At 38.1% G+C, this 19,051-nt stretch overlaps 2 protein-coding genes across 6 annotated transcripts in view; one reads left to right on the top strand and one right to left on the bottom strand.

The window, feature by feature from the left end:
• EIF2B3 (eukaryotic translation initiation factor 2B subunit gamma) overlaps positions 1-19,051 on the bottom strand; it is a 153,414-nt gene that overhangs the window by 30,626 nt on the left and 103,737 nt on the right. For all 3 annotated transcript variants that reach the window (XM_082364961.1, XM_082364962.1, XM_082364963.1), the window contains one exon: positions 16,804-16,893. In XM_082364961.1, coding sequence (XP_082221087.1) covers positions 16,804-16,893 — 90 coding nt within the window. The remainder of the gene's footprint in view (positions 1-16,803; positions 16,894-19,051) is intronic.
• BTBD19 (BTB domain containing 19) overlaps positions 1-19,051 on the top strand; it is a 93,161-nt gene that overhangs the window by 65,928 nt on the left and 8,182 nt on the right. The window lies entirely within an intron of this gene.

Below are 19,051 nucleotides of genomic sequence, written 5' to 3'. Positions count from 1 at the left end.
CACAGGACCACACAGATGGAGTGTAGGTAGGAAGGCAAGACAGAGGTGGAGGCTGAGGAGGGTAAGCAAAATTAGGAACCCTGGAGCTACACAGTTCATGGTTTTTGTCATTTTTAAAAGATCAAGTCAAACATCTTTGAAGAATTCTGTGTAAGCTGGAAGCTCTTGTATTGAATTTCAACGTCCTTTTTCTTCTGATCCTTTGATGGAGATTAAAAATTTCCATATAAATTCAAAGAATGAAATAACACTCACTCTTAGCTTTTTTCTCCCCTTTAAATGCTCCAAACCAGTGTGGGTAGAAAATGTTCCTTGGCCCCCTCTGGTGGAAAACAAGTCAGTTCCCTTTGAAGAAATGACAAAGCATGGACAGCTGGGGGATTTTTGAGCCATGATATTTACACTATAGGCCAAACAGAACTGTCACTGCAAGAGGCAAGCAAACAAGCCTTGGCACACAGCCCTTTTAGGCAGAACCCTTTAAGGAGACCAGACAAGGATCTGAGGAGAGGACCTGAAGCAGTCCTGCCAGGTCCCACCTGCTTCTGCTGGGGCTCAGCAATCAGGTCAATTCTCATAATGCGGTTGGCCTAGCAGCACAATGGAGGACAAAATTACTCTTCCTGCATTGTACTCAAACTAGAGGTAGCTCAAAGCTGTGCCAAGAAGTGGGACAGGCCACTGTGACCCACTGTGAGCATCCTGACCTTGGGGCTGAAGATTAGCAGCTGGATCCACTGCCCTGGGCCCCGGCAACCTCACTTTTTCCCTTCCCTCTCATACACAGCCTTCCCAGAAACACCTGCCTCATGTCATAAAATTATAAGCTCCTAAGAAATAAGAAATCACAAAGGAGAACAACAGATTTGACTATCAGATGCAAACAAATAACTCCACCAAATAAAAAAGAAAAAATAATTGTTACATACAGGACAAAAGATTAACATTTTTAATAGGTAAATAGATATAAATGTTCAAAAATATATAAAAATATTTTTAAGAAATAAATATTAAAAAAAGATGCAATTTCTCTCACAAATTAGCAGATTTAAAATAATTCTCATTAGTGATAAGGGTACTTCTCATACAATGTATAAACTGGTAAAATCTTTTCTGAAAAGTAATTGGCAATACATAACAAAGGTCTTGAAGACATTCTTATTATTTTATCCTATAATTCTATTTCTATAAATCTATCTTAAGGAAAATACATCATGCTCAATAAATATTTGCTGAATAAACAAAATAATCAGATAATAAAAAAGGATCTTTGCACAAAAAGGTATTCTTCTTAATGTCAAAAAATAGAGAACGACCAAATATCCAACAATGGAAGAACAATCACACACATATGTAATAGAATATCATATAGGCAAAACTCTGATCGTAAAGAATTTTTTAATGACACAGCAAAATGCTCATGAAATAATACTGAATAAAGAAAGCAGAAAGCAGAGAGGGCAGACAGCAGAAGCAAGAAGAACTACAATCCTGCAGCCTGTGGAACAAAAACCACATTCACAGAAAGATAGACAAGATGAAAAGGCAGAGGGCTATGTACCAGATGAAGGAACAAGATAGAACCCCAGAAAAACAACTAAATGAAGTGGAGGTAGGCAACCTTCCAGAAAAAGAATTCAGAATAATGATAGTGAAGATGATCCAGGACCTCGGAGAAAGAATGGAGGCAAAGATTGAGAAGATGCAAGAAATGTTTAACAAAGACCTAGAAGAGTTAAAGAACAAACAAACAGAGATGAACAATACAATAACTGAAATGAAAAATACACTAGAAGGAATCAATAGCAGAATAACTGAGGCAGAAGAACGGATAAGTGACCTGGAAGACAGAATGGTGGAATTCATTGCCGCGGAACAGAATAAAGAAAAAAGAATGAAAAGAAATGAAGACAGCCCAAGAGACCTCTGGGACAACATTAAGTGCAACAACATTCGCATTATAGGGGTCCCAGAAGGAGAAGAGAGAGAGAAAGGACCGGAGAAAATATGTGAAGAGATTATAGTCAAAAACTTCCCTAACACGGGAAAGGAAATAGCCACCCAAGTCCAGGAAGCGCAGAGAGTCCCATGCAGGATAAACCCAAGGAGAAACATGCTGAGTCACATAGTAATCAAATTGACAAAAATTAAAGAAAACTTATTGAAAGCAACAAGGGAAAAACGACAAATAACATACAAGGGAACTCCCATAAGGTTAACAGCTGATTTCTCAGCTGAAACTCTACAAGCCAGAAGGGAGTGGCATGATATACTTAAAGTGATGAAAGGGAAGAATCTACGACCAAGATTACTTTACCCGGCAAGAATCTCATTCAGATTCGATGGAGAAATCAAAAGCTCTACAGACAAGCAAAAGCTAAGAGAATTCAGCGCCACCAAACCAGCTCTACAACAAATGCTAAAGGAACTTCACTAAGTGGGAAACACAAGAGAAGGAAACGACCTACAAAACCAAAGCCAAAACAATTAAGAAAATGGTAATAGGAACATACATATCAATATTTACCTTAAACATGAATGGATTAAAAGCTCCAACCAGAACACACAGGCTTGCTGAATGGATACAAAAACAAGACAAATATATATGCTATCTACAAGAGACCCACTTCAGACCTAGGGACGCATACAGACTGAAAGTGAGGGGATGAAAAAAGATATTCCATGCAAATGGAAATCAAAAGAAAGCTGGAGTAGCAATACTCATATCAGATAAAATAGACTTTAAAATAAAGAATGTTACAAGAGACAAGGAAGGAAACTACATAATGATCAAGGGATCAATCCAAGAAAAAGATATAACAATTTTAAATATATATGCACCCAACACAGGAGCACCTCAATACATAAGGCAACTGCTAACAGCTATAAAAGAGGAAATCGACAGTAACACAATAATAGTGGGGGACTTTAACACCTCACTTACACCAATGGACAGATCATCCAGACAGAAAATTAGTAAGGAAACACAAGCTTTAAATGACACAAGAGACCAGATAGATTTAGTTGATATTTATAAGATGTTCCATCCAAAAACAGCAGATTACACTTTCTTCTCAAGTGCACATGGAACATTCTCCAGGATAGATCATATCTTGGGTCACAAATCAAACCTCAGTAAATTTAAGAAAATTGAAATCATATCAAGCATCTTTTCTGACCACAATGCTATGAGATTAGAAATCAATTACAGGGAAAAAAACGTAAAAAACACAAACACATGGAGGCTAACCAATACGTTACTAAATAACCAAAAGATCACTGAAGAAATCAAAGAGGAAATCAAAAAATACCTAGAGACAAATGACAATGAAAACACGCCGATCCAAAACCTATGGGATGCAGCAAAAGCAGTTCTAAGAGGGAAGTTTATAGCAATGCAATCCTACCTCAAGAAACAAGAAAGATCTCAAATAAACAATCTAACCTTACACCTAAAGGAACCAGAGAAAGAAGAACAAACAAAACCCAAAGTTAGTAGAAGGAAAGAAATCATAAAGATCTGAGCAGAAATAAATGAAAAAGAAATGTAGGAAACAATAGCAAAGATCAATAAAACTAAAAGCTGGTTCTTTGAGAAGATAAACAAAATTGGTAAACCACTAGCCAGACTCATCAAGAATGAAAGGGAGAAGACTTAAATTAATAGAGTTAGAAATGAAAAAGGAGAAGTAACAACTGACACTGCAGAAGTACAAAGGATCATGAGAGATTACTACAAGCAACAATATGCCAATAAAATGGACAACCTGGAAGAAATGGACAAATTCTTAGAAAAGCACAACCTTCCTAGACTGAACCAGGAAGAAACAGAAGATATGAACAGACCAATCACAAGCACTGAAATTGAGAATGTCATTAAAAATCTTCCAACAAACAAAAGCCCAGGACCAGATGGCTTCACAGGCGAATTCTATCAAACATTTAGAGAAGAGCTAACACCTATCCTTCTCAAACTCTTCCAAAAAATTGCAGAGGAAGGAACACTCCCAAACTCATTCTATGAGGCCACCATCACCCTGATACCAAAACCAGACAAAAATACTGCAAAAAAAAATAAAATTACAGACCAATATCACTGATGAATATAGATGCAAAAATCCTCAACAAAATTCTACCAAACAGAATCCAAGAATGCTTTAAAAGGATCATACACCATGATCAAGTGGGATTTATCCCAGGGATGCAAGGATTCTTCAATATACGCAAATCAATCAATGTGATACACCATATTAACAAATTGAAGAAGAAAAACTATATGATCATCTCAATAGATGCAGAAAAAGCTTTTGACAAAATTCAACACCCATTTATGATAAAAACTCTCCAGAAAGTGGGCATAGAGGGAACCTACCTCAACATAATAAAGGCCATATACAACAAACCCACAGCAAACATCATTCTCAGTGGTGAAAAACTGAAAGCATTTCCTCTAAGATCAGGAACAAGACAGGATGTCCACTCTCACCACTATTATTCAACATAGTTTTGGAAACCTAGCCACAGCAATCAGAGAAGAAAAAGAAATACAAATTGGAAAAGTAAAGCAGTCACAGTTTGCAGATGACATGATACTATACATAGAGAATCCTAAAGATGCCACTAGAAAACTACTAGAGCTAATCAATGAATTTGGTAAAGTCGCAGGATACAAAATTAATGCACAGAAATCTCTTGCATTCCTATACACTAATGATGAAAAATCTGAAAGAGAAATTAAGGAAACACTCCCATTTACCACTGCAACAAAAAGAATAAAATACCTAGGAATAAACCTACCTAGGGAGACAAAAGACCTGTATGCAAAAACTATAAGACACTGATGAAAGAAATTAAAGATGATACCAACAGATGGAGAGATATACCATGTTCTTGGATTGGAAGAATCAATATTGTGAAAATGACTATACTACCCAAAGCAATCTACAGATTCAATGCAATCCCTATCAAATTACCAATGGCATTTTTTACAGAACTGGAACAAAAAATCTTAAAATTTGTATGGAGACACAAAAGACCCCAAACAGCCAAAGCAGTCTTGAAGGAAAAAACAGAGCTGGAGGCATCAGACTCCCTGACTTCAGAGTATACTACAAAGCTACAGTAATCAAGACAATACGGTACTGGCCCAAAAACAGAAATATAGATCAATGGAACAGGACAGAAAGCCCAGAGATAAACCCACGCACCTATGGTCAACTAATCTATGACAAAGGAGGCAAAGATATACAATGGAGAAAAGACAGTCTCTTCAATAAGTGGTGTTGGGAAAACTGGACAGCTACATGTAAAGGAATGAAATTAGAACACTCCCTAACACCATACACAAAAATAAACTCAAAATGGATTAAAGACCTAAATGTAAGACCGGACACCATAAAACTCTTAGAGGAAAACATAGGAAGAACACTCTTTGAAATAAATCACAGCAAGATCTTTTTTGATCCACCTCCTAGAGTAATGGAAATAAAAACAAAAATAAACAAGTGGGACCTAATGAATCTTAAAAGCTTTTGCACAGCAAAGGAAAACATAAAAAAGACGAAAAGACGACCTTCAGAATGGGAGAAAGTATTTGCAAATGAATCAATGGACAAAGGATTAATCTCCGAAATACATAAACAGCTCATGCAGCTCAATATTAAAAAAACAAACAACCCAATCCAAAAATGGGCAGAAGACCTAAATAGACATTTCTCTAAAGAAGACATACAGATGGCCAATAAGCACATGAAAAGCTGCTCAACATCACTAATTTTTAGAGAAATGCAAATCAAAACTGCAATGAGGTATCACCTCACACCAGTTAGAATGGGCATCATCAGAAAATCTACGAACAACAAATGCTGGAGAGGGTGTGGAGAAAAGGGAACCCTCTTGCACTGTTGGTGGGAATGTAAATTGATACAGCCACTATGGAGAACCGTATGGAGGTTCCTTAAAAAAGAAAAATAGAATTACCATATGATCCAGCAATCCCACTACTGGGCATATACCCAGAGAAAACCATAATTCAAAGACACATGCACCCCAATGTTCACTGAAGCACTATTTACAATAGCCAGGTCATGGAAGCAACCTAAATGCCCATCGACAGATGAATGGATAAAGAAGATGTGGTACATATATACAATGGAATATTACTCAGCCATAAAAAGGAACGAAATTGGGTCATTTGTAGAGACGTGGATGGATCTAGAGACTGTTATACAGAGTGAAGTAAGTCAGAAAGAGAAAAACAAATATCGTATATTAACGTGGATATGTGGAACCTAGAAAAATGGTACAGATGAACCAGTTTGCAGGGCAGAAATAGAGACACAGATGTAGAGAACAAACGTATGGACACCAAGAGGGGAAAGTGACTTGTGGGGGTGGGGATGGTGGTGTGATGAATTGGGAGATTGGGACTAACATGTATACACTAATATGTATAAAATGGATAACTAATAAGAACCTGCTGTATAAAAAAAGTAAATAAAATAAAATTCAAAAATTCAGGAAAAAAAAGCAGAAAGCAGTTATTTCTACAGCACAATCTGAAGTGTGTATATGTATATATAAAAATAAATAAAATGATGGAAAGAAATACACTAAAATGTTCACAATTATCTCACAGTAGCAGAATTATGGGTAGTATTTTAAAAATATTTTTTGAATCTTCCAAATTTCACAGTCATAGGCCATTCTTCCCTTACTTTCTGTGGCATCACTCTCTTGATCTGTTCCTATTTCTTTTTTTTTTTTTTTTTTTTATTAATTAATTTATTTATTTTTGGCTGTGTTGGGTCTTCATTTCTGTGCGAGAGCTTTCTCTAGTTGTGGTGAGCGGGGGCCACTCTTCATCGCAGTGCGCGGGCCTTTCACTGTCGCGGCCTCTCTTGTTGCGGGGCACAGGCTCCAGACGCGCAGGCTCAGTAGCTGTGGCTCACGGGCCTAGTTGCTCCGCGGCATGTGGGATCTTCCCAGGCCAGGGCTCGAACCCATGTCCCCTGCATTGGCAGGCAGATTCTCAACCACTGCGCCACCAGGGAAGCCCTGTTCCTATTTCTGATACCTCTTTCTTTGTTTCCCCTGAAATACTTGGTGTTTCTCAGGATTTTTCTTTTTGCCTGTATTTTTCTCATGCTATTCGTCTCCCTGAGATAGATCACTTGGTGGCTTCTTTGCAGCTCATTCCCAAATGTAGACCCATAGCCAAGACCTCTTTTCTTTAGTTTAGTCTCACATTTTCAACTGCCTGATGGACTCTGCCACCATTTAGATGACCCACAGGTACCTTAAAAACAATGTTTAAAACTGAACCCATCATCTTTCTCCCAAACATGCTCCCGCCACCCCAAACACTGATTACCTTGCTTAGTGATATGGAGATTCATTTAGTCACCCAAGCCAGAAATGTGGTAATCATCTTGCTTCCTCCTCCTTCCTCCACTCCTCACATACAACCAGTCACCAAACACTGCTGATTTTATCCGCCAAATCTTTCAAAACTGTCAACTCTCCATCTCTACCGCTACTGCCTAGTCTAAGCCACTGTCATTATTTGCCTGGATTCCTTCAGCTGCTTTTAATTGGTTTCTCTTCCTCCAGTCTTACCTCTTGAAATCTATCCTTTATATTACAGACAGAACACCCTCTCTAAAGCACAATCTGATCATGTCTCTTCTTCCTTCAAACCACCCTCTGTGTTGCAGGCACAGTGATTTTTCTAAAGTATAAATCTGGTCTTATCTTCTTAAATTTATTTAATGCTCAAGATAGTGGTTACTTTTGTGTGTTGGGGGGATAGGTGCTTGAAGGGAGTGTCTGGAAACTGGGTAATGTTCTATTTTTTGACTTGAATAGTAGTTACAAAGGAGTGTTAACTTTGTGAAAATTTATGGAGCCATAAGACTGCTCTCAAATATCATCTCTCCTTGGAAGGCTTTCATAACACTTGCAGGTTTCTGTACTCTCATACCAAAGACAATTATATGTATTTTTTTTTTAACATCTATAATTGCTTTACAATGGTATATCAGTTTCTGCTTTATAACAAAGTGAATCAGTTATACATATACATATGTCCCCATATCTCCTCCCTCTTGCATCTCCCTCCCTCCCACCCTCCCTATCCCACCCCTCTAGGTGGTCACAAAGTACCAAGCTGATCTCCCTGTGCTATGCGGCTGCTTCCCACTAGCTATCTATTTTACGTTTGGTAGTGTATATACGTCCATGCCACTCTCTCACTTTGTCCCAGCTTACCCTTCCCCCTCCCCGTATCCTCAAGTCCATTCTCTAGTAGGTCTGTATGTATTGTTTTTGAATCCATATCATGTGCGAGTTCCATGCTAGGAAATTAATATACATATCTCAAATTCTTACAGCAATCCTCATGGTAGGTATTATGGTCCTCATTTTATAAGTGAGGAAATCAAGGCTTAGAAAGGTTAGTTATCTTGCTTAAGGTTAACACAGCTTTTATAACTGGCAGAGCGGAAACTTACTCCACATCTATCTCAAAGCCTATGACTCTTTCCACTATACCATATTAACTAGTATCCCATGTTTTCTGCAACCACAGCACTTTCCACAGGATTTAAAATTTTCTGCTTACTGTCTCTCTACCAGTAAACATTCAGTCAGTGCTAAATAAATATTTATTTGAATAAACGAATGAGTGAATGTGTGAATGATTGAGTGTAATCCCTCTAGGCCAGACAGCTGGCAATAATTTTTCCTTCTGATTTTTGGAGATAGGAAGCAGAGCTTTCCTGATTTGGAAATGTAATGAACTCTAAATACGTTTCTGTATTATTAATATTACTAGCATTAAAAAACCAACAGTTGAAAAAACACATGTTTTAGTTTAGTTCTGCTTAAATCTGTTATTTTTAGCATTTTGCCTTGATCTGTGATCAGGTCCTCCTTGTGGCTGTAAGTTTTCAGGGGAAGTCTTAAAATTATGTCCATGGCAAACGGAAAAATTTGGCTACTTTTGCATTCTGGCTTTTCTGTCTTTGTAAGCAAATCAAAGAGACTTAAAATCCTCTAAACGTCTTCTACTTCAAGTCAGTCCTTCAAAATATTAGTTAGCAAAGAGGTAGAACAGAAAACCTACTTTTATAGGGCCTGGAACTCAAGTCTGCAGAGAATACTAAAGGCTTGGGTTTTCTTGCCTCTTCTCTCAGCAGAGCTGTAATTGGGAAGAAAAGGTGATTGCTGAGTTAACCCTATGCTTTGTTTTCAGTTTTTTTTTTCCTTCAAAGAAAACAGATATAATCTGGAAGAGTAAACAGGGAATTGTTTTAGATTAAAAGGTACTGACTTTAGAACCAAGTATTTGGTATACAGTATTCTGTGATATCCTTTTCCCCTTTTTAACAAAAATACTGAAAGCTTCTATAAGAATAAATTTTCAGTGTTGGTGCATATGTCTTGAGAAAGAAAAACAGGTTCAGATCCTACAGGCTGGAGAGACTGCTTAGGCTTAGGGCAATTCAACTAACATTTTATTCATTTGAATTTATTCACTGAGTACCCAAAATGTGCCAGGCATATTCTAGACAGTGGGGATATGACAGTGAAACAAAACAGGTAAATCCATGCCCTCATATGAAGTTGATGGTTTGGCTGCCTTTATATTTACTGAGCATCTCCTGTGTGTCACAAGATGAATCAGAGTTGGTTTTTGTCCTCAAGGGGTTCAAAAAAGTAGAAAAAACAGACATGCAAATTCAGTTTAATAGGATGCATGTAATAATTGAAGATTATACAAGATCAGAAGAGAGAATGATCTCATGCCTAATGGAGATAAGCACAGAATACTATGGTAGCACAGAGCAAGGGTATCTATTCTAAGTGGGGGTGAAGGGGAAAAAAATTGAGAAAAAACTTCCTAAAGGAGTAATACCTAGGTAAGCTTTAATGGATATTTAAGAATTTGTCAGAGAAGGAAGAAAGAAGGCAAGCACACCAGTTAAGCATTATACTTATAGGGAAATTATTTTTAAATCCTCAGCAAACTAAACACATCTTTTCTTCTGGCTTTAGACTTTCTGGTTCCATATGATTCTTCTTCCTAGGAGTGCTTTAATTATAAATATTATGCCAGTTTAAAAGTCTTCTTTAAAAAGGTTATCTTTCCTACCATAATCTGGCCCATGGTCGCCTATGGTAGCTTAGGCAAGGCTCAGCTGGGGGGCTTATATTTAAGTTAACTATAAGTCAATACAATGTGTTGCTAGGCCTTTGTCCCTTTTTCAGCAGCAAGTTATTTCCAGAAGTCCCAGAGATCAAAATGAATGTAACCAAGAAGTCCAGAGGAGACTACCCTAGTTTAATCTTGGTAACACCTACATCTTCAGATGTCAGTACACAGCTACCACATAATAGCTCCAGTTACAGGGTTATGTCAACCACAAATTCTTAGCTTAATTTTGTTCTGTTATTTAAGTAAAGGATACTTCATGCAATCTCTAGGACATCTAAGGACAGGAAACCAAGTACAGCTAAGTCATATGGATGCTTGAACTGAACAGTAAGGAACCAAGGTTCCTGCCTATCTCCCATGGTCTCTCATTTCTGTTTCTTTTCTCTGCTTTCCTACACTGACTCACGGGTTTCTAGCCAGTCTATAACGTCATCTCGCATGTGGCTTTAATTATCACCCTGATTCTGACCTTGTAACATGGCTGCCTATCCCCAATTCCTGACTTTAGTTTGTGGGGGCCATCTGTACTCCTCTGCATCCCTGTGTAGCTAAGACTAGGAAGCTGTGACTACTCTCTTATCCCCCCGGGTATGTGTGCACGTGTGTGTGTCTGTAACACAGAGACATCTGATATATGTGGCAGATGTTGCTAGCAATCAACTCATCAACAGTGGCCGATTTTGTTGGGGTGCTGACTGTATGACACTGAGCAAATGACTTTAAGCCTCATTTCCCTCTTCTATAAATATGAAGATAATACCTAAATAAGAGAACTATTTTAAGGACTGAATGAAGTGTGAAAAGTACCCAGAATAGTATCTGGTGCATGGTTGGTGCTCTGAAGGCCAAACCCTAAGACTGTATGTCCTGCACAGATGGACTGGGTTCAAACACTACAAGAGGTTAATTATAACTCTGGGTTTTTCTGAACAGGAAGGAAGTATTCAGTTTAATTCTTCCTTTTAAGAAGATTAATTTCCTCTAGGTCTCTTAAACAGCTAGCAGGTCTAGCAAGTTAGGAAAAGGGAGAGAAAGACAATTTTTTCTGGGTTTCTGTGGTAAAGGAAACCAGGACTAATTCTGGTATGAACTGCCTGTCTCTCCGGGCTTCAGCTCAGAGACCCAGCATATTGCTTCAGTTCTCTACAGGACCGGTCTCCTTTTGGAGCAACTCCTGCTAAGCCAAACAAAAAGTTCCTAAGAGGCGAGCTTCCTTAGGCTTAGATCAGATAACACTGTAAAAGAGGAGAAACTTTTAGCTCACCACCCAGCATCAAGAGCATCACAGTAACAATACTCAGTCTAAGCTCTGCTCTGGCTCTGGACATAAAATCCAAGACATTTTTGCATTAAAATTTTCAAGACAGTCTTTGGAACATCCGTCTGTCATACTGCATTCAGAAATAGATAAAAAGACCTTCTAAAGCATATATATGCATATCTTTTTATTTCTTTAAAGCAAAAAATAGAATCATATTACACTGAAAATACATGCTAATACTGCAACTTGCTTTTTTTTAGTAAATATATCTTGGAAATCTTTCCGTATCACCACACAGAGTTATACTTCATTCTTTTTAACAGCTGCACAATAATATAATTAATTACCCTGTTTAAATTGTTATAACTTTTCCCTGTTATGAAGGATGTTGCAAAGAACATTTTGCAATGAATATTTCCATACTCTTAAGTAAATATTTCTGTGGGATAGATTCTTCGGGAAAGAACTGCTTAGTCAAAGAGTATACAATTTTAAGTTTTGATAGGTATCATCAACTACCCTACAAAAAGTTTATGTAAAACAGTATAAGAGAATTTCCCCACAGCTTTACTAGCTTCATCACAAAATTTAAAAATCTTTGCCATACAATAAAGACAGTATTCTAAAACTGTTTAACATGCATTTTTATTTATAAGAGTAGGCATCTTTTCATATGTGTACTAGCTTTTTCTATGAACCAACTACCTATAACTTTTACCCATTTTTCTATTGAGTCATTACTCTTTTCTTTATTGATTTTAAAGTGCTCTTTGTAATGTGAGGAAACTAGTGTTTGGGCTATCCTGGTATTGCAAATATCCCCTCCCCCCACTTTTGTTGTTTATTTTTACACTATGTTTATTCGGTTTTAATTTCCCCTCACAATACAGAATTTAAAAACTTGTTATTAGTCAAACTTACCAACCCTCTTTTTTTTTAAAAATGGCTTCTAAGATTTATTTGATACTTAGAAAGCTTGAGTTAGTTCTAAGATCACATACTGATGAAGCTAAGTGCCTTAATGCACATGTAGACTAGCAGACATTCAGCAAAAGATATCAGCATCCAAGCCAAACAGTGGCATCCCTAAGGAAACTCCTGCCTCATCCTTATTACCTCAGGCACTACTCCTGGGCCCATGCATTACTTCAACTGGTAAATGTTGGGACGTGGCAATGCCAGTCACCAAATAACGATGCAGTCAGATTTGCAATTTAGAAAGTCCTCTGGTAGTTTTGTGGAGGATGGATTAAAAGGGGAGAGCCTGGAGGCAGAAGACTACGAAGGAGAATGCTATATTAAGCCAGTTGAGAAATGATGGACTGTTAGCTAAAAATCAATATTGAAATACATTACCTTATTAATTTCTGCCCAGTTTTAGTGATGGATTTTGCCACTAAAGTTAATCTGAACCACTGATGTTGGTTCAGCTCAAAAACCATTCAATCCCTCCCTCCCTCCCATTGCTGCTGGAGCATCTTTCTAAAGCATAGCCGTCATGACACTCCTGCTGCCTGAGGTACCCTTTTCCCACTTATTAAGACTGGGGATCTCTGGCTTTTTTTTTTTCTTCTCTTGTTTCATAATGTAATTTTCTCAAGGTTACAGAGACTATGGCCTATAAGACTTTGTATTCATCTTGGTATCCTCAGCCCCCAACACAGCAGTTAGAATATATTTAAGTATATATTAAATGTCTGTTGCTTTGAATTTTAAAAAAATTGTGGTAAGTCCAATTCATTTTTTAAACTCTTAAAATCATTTTTTTTGTAAATTTAACTTACATATAATAAAATGTACCTACTTTAAACATACAGTTCAATGAGTTTTGTCAAATGTATACTACTGTAATCACTACTCCAAATCAAGATATAGAGTACTTCCATCATCCCCCCCCAAATTCCCTTGTGCTTCTACTATACTATTATACTACTCTACTATACTCTCATACTACTTAGCACATTTTATTGTAATAATTTAACCTGTCCCTCTCTCCCTAAACTGTGAGCAACTTGAAGGCAGAAACTCCATCTTTTTATCTTTAGCATCTAGCAACACAGTAGGTGATCAATGAAAAGTTCTTACTATGCACCAACTACTGCGCTAAGCTCTTTACAAGTATTTTTCACAACCACCATGTGTCAGGTACAGTGTGTCCCAGATGAGGAAAGTGGGGTACAGAAAGGTAGACACCTGTCCAGGGTCACACAGCTCACTTACTAAACTTCTCTCGTCAAAGACAGTATAGGTTTTCTTTTCTCCACAGCTTTCCCTATAGTTTTTCTACTTAGTAAACTGCAGAAATACTCGTCTCTTCTCTAACTACTGATGTACAAAATTACTTCTGCTGTCTAAACTGTCACCACATCTCCTTTCCTTCCATTCACCAAGCATATATTGAATGCCTTACCAATCCAGGTAGGTATCTGATGTCAAGGAATTTGGGTGGAAGACATTAACATGTAGACAACTAGAAAAATATACAGGGCAGAATGTTAATTTTCATAGGTAAAACAAAGGATTGCTAAATCAGTCCTTTCTTGAAGCTATGTCTCCTAGGTTTACTTTTTCCTTTCCATTCCTAAAGGAGTCCTCATAGTCAGATTACTATAAATGCCTCTTACTTACCTTGAAAGAGTCTCTTTCCCATTCGGAATAGTCTATGTTCCCCTGCCAGGTTGAATCGTTGCTCATTCCATATGGGACTATTCTGTATAAAGACCTGTAACTCCCTGCTCAGCTGTTAAGGCCTTGTACCCACTGCTCCCACCAACCTGTTCAATCCTATCTCTCAAAGCTTTGAGACATAACCTCCACTATTCCAGCCAGGAATAAAGAATCTCCCTCAAGTACCATTCTAATTTGTCCTGCTGTGCCTTTATACTTTTCTTAATTCTATATTGAAATTTACCAATTTTCAATATAATGCCTTTAATCCCAACAACTCTGAGAGGTAAAGGGTAGATGGGGCGAAGAAGAGATAAAGGTCTCTTTAACAGATCTTGAGATGGGGAGGTAGTGGAGCTGAGGCTCTGTATACTTCTTTATCACAGCAAGCTCTGGGAAAGTCCCATTTGGCAGAGCTTCTGGGCTGGAGCCACAGAATCACCAAATTTAGGCTTGCCCTGAAGGAACATACCACTGTACTACACTTGCCAGGTGTGGGAACTGCTAACTGGTGGTGGCCAAATGAGTTACAGCAGCCAGGATGAGGCTAGCTTTGTTGCAAAACTGTCTGCATATCCAGACACCAAAAGCTACAATCCCATTTGGTAGTGTTAAGGAAGTAGTGTTAGATTTTTTAAAGTGTGATAGTAATACTGAGGTATTTGTTTATGTTTTAGGGATATATACTGAAATATTTATAGATAATTACAACTGAAATAATTACAGATGAAATTATATCATAATGACTTGCTTTAAAATAACCTGGTGTGACACTAGCAAGATTGGTGGTAGCAAATATAAAAAAAGATTGGCCATGAATTGGTGACTATTGAAGCTGTGTGATGGATACATGGGAGTTCATTACATCACTTTCTCTACTTTTGTATCTGTGTGAAATTTTCCATAGGAAAAAATTTTTTTTAAAAATCATGATCTCTACCACTATTGTATCCCCTCTCAGCATGTCAAGGGTAGGACCTATTTCACAGGATTTCATTTTCATTTGGGCATAAAAAATAAACCCTTTAGGGACTTCCCTGGTGGCGCAGTGGTTAAGACTCTGCGCTCCCAATGCAGGGGGCCCGGGTTCCATCCCTGGTCAGGGAACTAGATCCCACATGCATGCCGCAACTAAGAGTTCACATGCCACAACTAAGGAGCCCGCCTGCCGCAACTAAAAAGTGGGTGAGCTGCAACTAAGGAGCCCGCGAGCTGAAACTAAGACCCAGAGCAACCAAATAAATACAAAATAAATAAATAAATAAATAAATAAAAAACCTTTAATGGCAAAGAGTTAACTTCATTTTTATAATATGGATAGCCTAGACTGGTATGTGGAAAATGGGTACTGGATCACTCTAATCTTGGTAGCAAGTTTCCTTGCTATTTAAAAAGCAAAGTCTCTACAATCCACTGTGGAGCTAAGGCTGTAAGTTCCATGAGGGCAGGGCCCATGTCTGCTTATTCACCATGGATCCCACAGTTGATTTAGCACAATGCCTGCTTCGTAACAGGTGCTTAATAAATATATGTTGATTGACTGAAAAAACAGAATAATAAATCAGAGGGGAGCAGGGCAATACTGTCCTGGTGAGAAAAAACAGAGAAACAATAACCCCTGGGAAAGCTTTCCAGGAGTCCAGATGATTTGTTTCACCATTGGCTCTACATGGGCCTTTCTGTAGTGGTTGAGCAGGTGTTGTAGGCAGGTGAGGGTTAGGATGCTGCAAGAAATATTATACTGGGCATGGAGGAACAATTCCTCTTCCCCTTAATATTCCTGTATATATCCCCCTAATATTCCTGAGTTTAAGTGCATGCTTAGCACTTGAACTCTGGTTCTCAGACTCCCTTCCCCAGCTGGTCTGAGGGAACTTGCTGCTGTGGTACCAGCCTGATTGCTTTCCAGTCTACCAGTACTATTCAAGGCAGAAACTTATCCAGCAGCCATCAAGGAAGACTAGCTGCTCCTCTTTTTAACCATGCAGTTATTACATCTTTTCCTTCCTGTTCCTCTGAGGACTCTAGTTGCATTTCCTATCAAAAATCCTTGAGATCAACCACAAAAGGAAGTTTTCTCTCTGGAAATCCACGTCCTATGATCTGCCAGACACAGTCTCTGGGAAGTATTTAAGGCCCACAGTTCTGTTATCAAAGCAAAATCAGGGAAAGCACCAAATTTTGTTTCTCTGCATTCATGAAACTTTATTCGATGTGAAGGACTTTTCCAAAATTGGAGGAAAACTTGCTCTTCTTTCTTTCCTCCTCTTGGGTATAAGTGTCTGGCCCTTTGCTAAGAGGGCCCATCTATAGGATAATTGCCTAGGGAAAGGACATCTGCTTGGAGACAAATAACACCAGAGCTGAGGAGCTCACCCTTGCAGAAGGAAGGAAGAAGAGCCTGAAACTGCAGAAAGATGCTTCATAAATTACTATTAGTTTTATACAAATAAATTACTGGTTTATCATAGCACAGGTCCCCAGAATACAAGCAGGAGACTCTGGTACAGACGAAATAACAGTATGCTGTAACATGAATTCATTTCTATAACAAACTGTGTTATTTATATAACTGGTTATTGTCAAGGTTTAAAACTGTTAATTAAGTCACAGGGTAGCTTAAGTGCTGTGGGTTTGACTCTATCCCCCTCCTTCTTACTTATTTTCCATTAGGAAGTCCACAACGTATTTTTTCAAGCAGTAGAGATGGGCATCCACAAGGCCTGTGTGGAAACGTATTCTAGGGTGCCTGCGAAAAGAATAAGAGAGGAAAGGGTCACGTGAGTTCTACCCTATTATTAGGTAGTAGGCATTAGAAAGCTTATAAGGGTGAGAGCCATGCTGCCTACACCCAACTCTGGGAAGACCAAGAAGGTGGATATCGGTTCTGATCCTACCACAGAAAAGGTCTTCTCTTTATATAAGCCCTATCTCACACTTTATGAGGTCTTCAGGCTTCCAAAGACATTGAAAATTGGTGAGCCATCAAATCATTGACAAGTCATTCTTCTATTTTACTACAAATTCCTACCCACAATTCTTGTAACTGACATTTTCCTGCTTCTACTCCAACTGCCCCACTTCCTGCAGGCCATACTTGAGCCATGCTTTCCTCTAGTATTTGGCATGTATTACTCCATGTTCATAGAAGATGAAGTAAAATTCTATGAATACTTTCTAAGTCCCTACTCTTAATTATTCATTAGGGCTCTCCTCAGGTATACTCCCTCTAGAAAACCTTCCCTGACAACCCAAATTTGTGTTCCCACAACACTTGGTGCCCATCTCTACTAGATAACTTACCATACAGTAAAGTAACAGCTTACTTACTTATGCTCTTTCCCACTAGACTAATAAAAGTTCCCTGAGGGCAGAGATTTATTTTTATAGTCTTAGCACTTAGCATTGTACCTCACACAGAATAAATATTTAATAGATAGTTGTTGAATAGACAAAGACATGAATAAATTAGGTCAAATTAAGGCATTTGCCTAGTTGCTATTTAGTCTGCCATCTTTGGTTTCAGCCTTAAGAAATGTCATGCTTATAATATAATGTTCAAGGTCATTTTATTTAATAAAATAAATAAAAGATAGCTGAAGGAGAGGAGGGGAGGAGTAGGGTGGAAAAATGGCAATTCCAATCCTAGCTGCCTGGTTGTCATCCTTCTACTACTCTGTGTTACTCTGCTTTGACTGGCTTATAGTCTTAAGGAAAATTATTCTCATGGGATCTAGATACCCTAGAAGTAATTTATCAAATAGATTAAGGTACACCACCCTGGGCTTCCACTCTTTTGTTAGAAGGGGGAACAAAATGCTTCCAAAAGAGCAAGAGAAGAGTCAGATTTCAGATCTCACACCCATAACCTACACCATCCCACTAAGCCAATTAATGTATACAATGAGGATGAAGAAGAAAGTAGAAGATATATCCCAATTCTAACTTCCTGAGAGTCTTGAGTCCTAAGAAATTCTTCAGGAAATAGAATTTCGCAAATGTGAATGTGGCTACTTGCCTTGTGGTGCCCGGGTTTCATCTGAAGTTCACACCCTGATAATTCTATCCCTTGATCTAACCAATCTGGAAAGTTGAACTCTCCTGTTCAGTTCCTTGGTTTACAAATTCCTTGAATCATTCAACATACTCTACTTAAATTATTTCGTCCTTGCAACTACCTCATGAAGTAGATATGTTACTCTCATATTTATAGCTGAAGTCAACTTTTATCATATACCCGGGAAAGGAATAACTTAAAAGTTTGAGTAATCATCTTCTAAACTGTTACCAGTCCCTAGCTCATATGGCACTAACATTCATACAGCATTTTACAGTTTATAAACTTTTTTTCAGCTTTTTACTCTCATCACATAAAGTAGGTAAAACCAGAAAGTTCTTGCATTAAAAAAATTTCCAAAAATTTAGCTGGTATAATCCAGGCTAGAGATTTAGCTACAAATCTGGAATACAATGAAGGAACAGAGATGGGTAATTCAGAGATTTTTTTTCTTTTGCATTAAATTTGTATTGAACGTGAATCTTGGGACCGGGAGATCAATGCCATTTAAGCTGCCAAAAAGGTTGGTTCCTTATTTTATTTTTTCCCATTTAATTTTTTTTTTTTAATAAATTTTATTTATTTTATTTTTGGCTGTGTTGGGTCTTTGTTGCTACACGCGGGCTCTTCTCTGGTTGCAGTGAGCAGGGGCTACTCTTCGTTCCAGTGCGTGAGCTTCTCATTGTGTTGCCTTCTCTTGTTGTGGAGCATGGGCTCTAGGCGTGCGGGCTTCAGTAGTTGTGGCATGTGGGCTCAGTAGTTGTGGCTCGTGGGCTCTAGAGCACAGGGTCAGTAGTTGTGGCGCACGGGTTTAGTTGCTCCGAGGCATGTGGGATCTTCCTGGAACAGG

Source organism: Balaenoptera borealis (genome assembly GCF_965194805.1).
Source record: "Balaenoptera borealis genome assembly, chromosome: 1".
In the NCBI taxonomy this organism is placed as follows: Eukaryota; Metazoa; Chordata; class Mammalia; order Artiodactyla; family Balaenopteridae; genus Balaenoptera; species Balaenoptera borealis.
The sequence above is the reverse complement of the archived record's forward strand: the minus strand, read 5'-3'. Positions and strand labels throughout refer to the sequence as shown.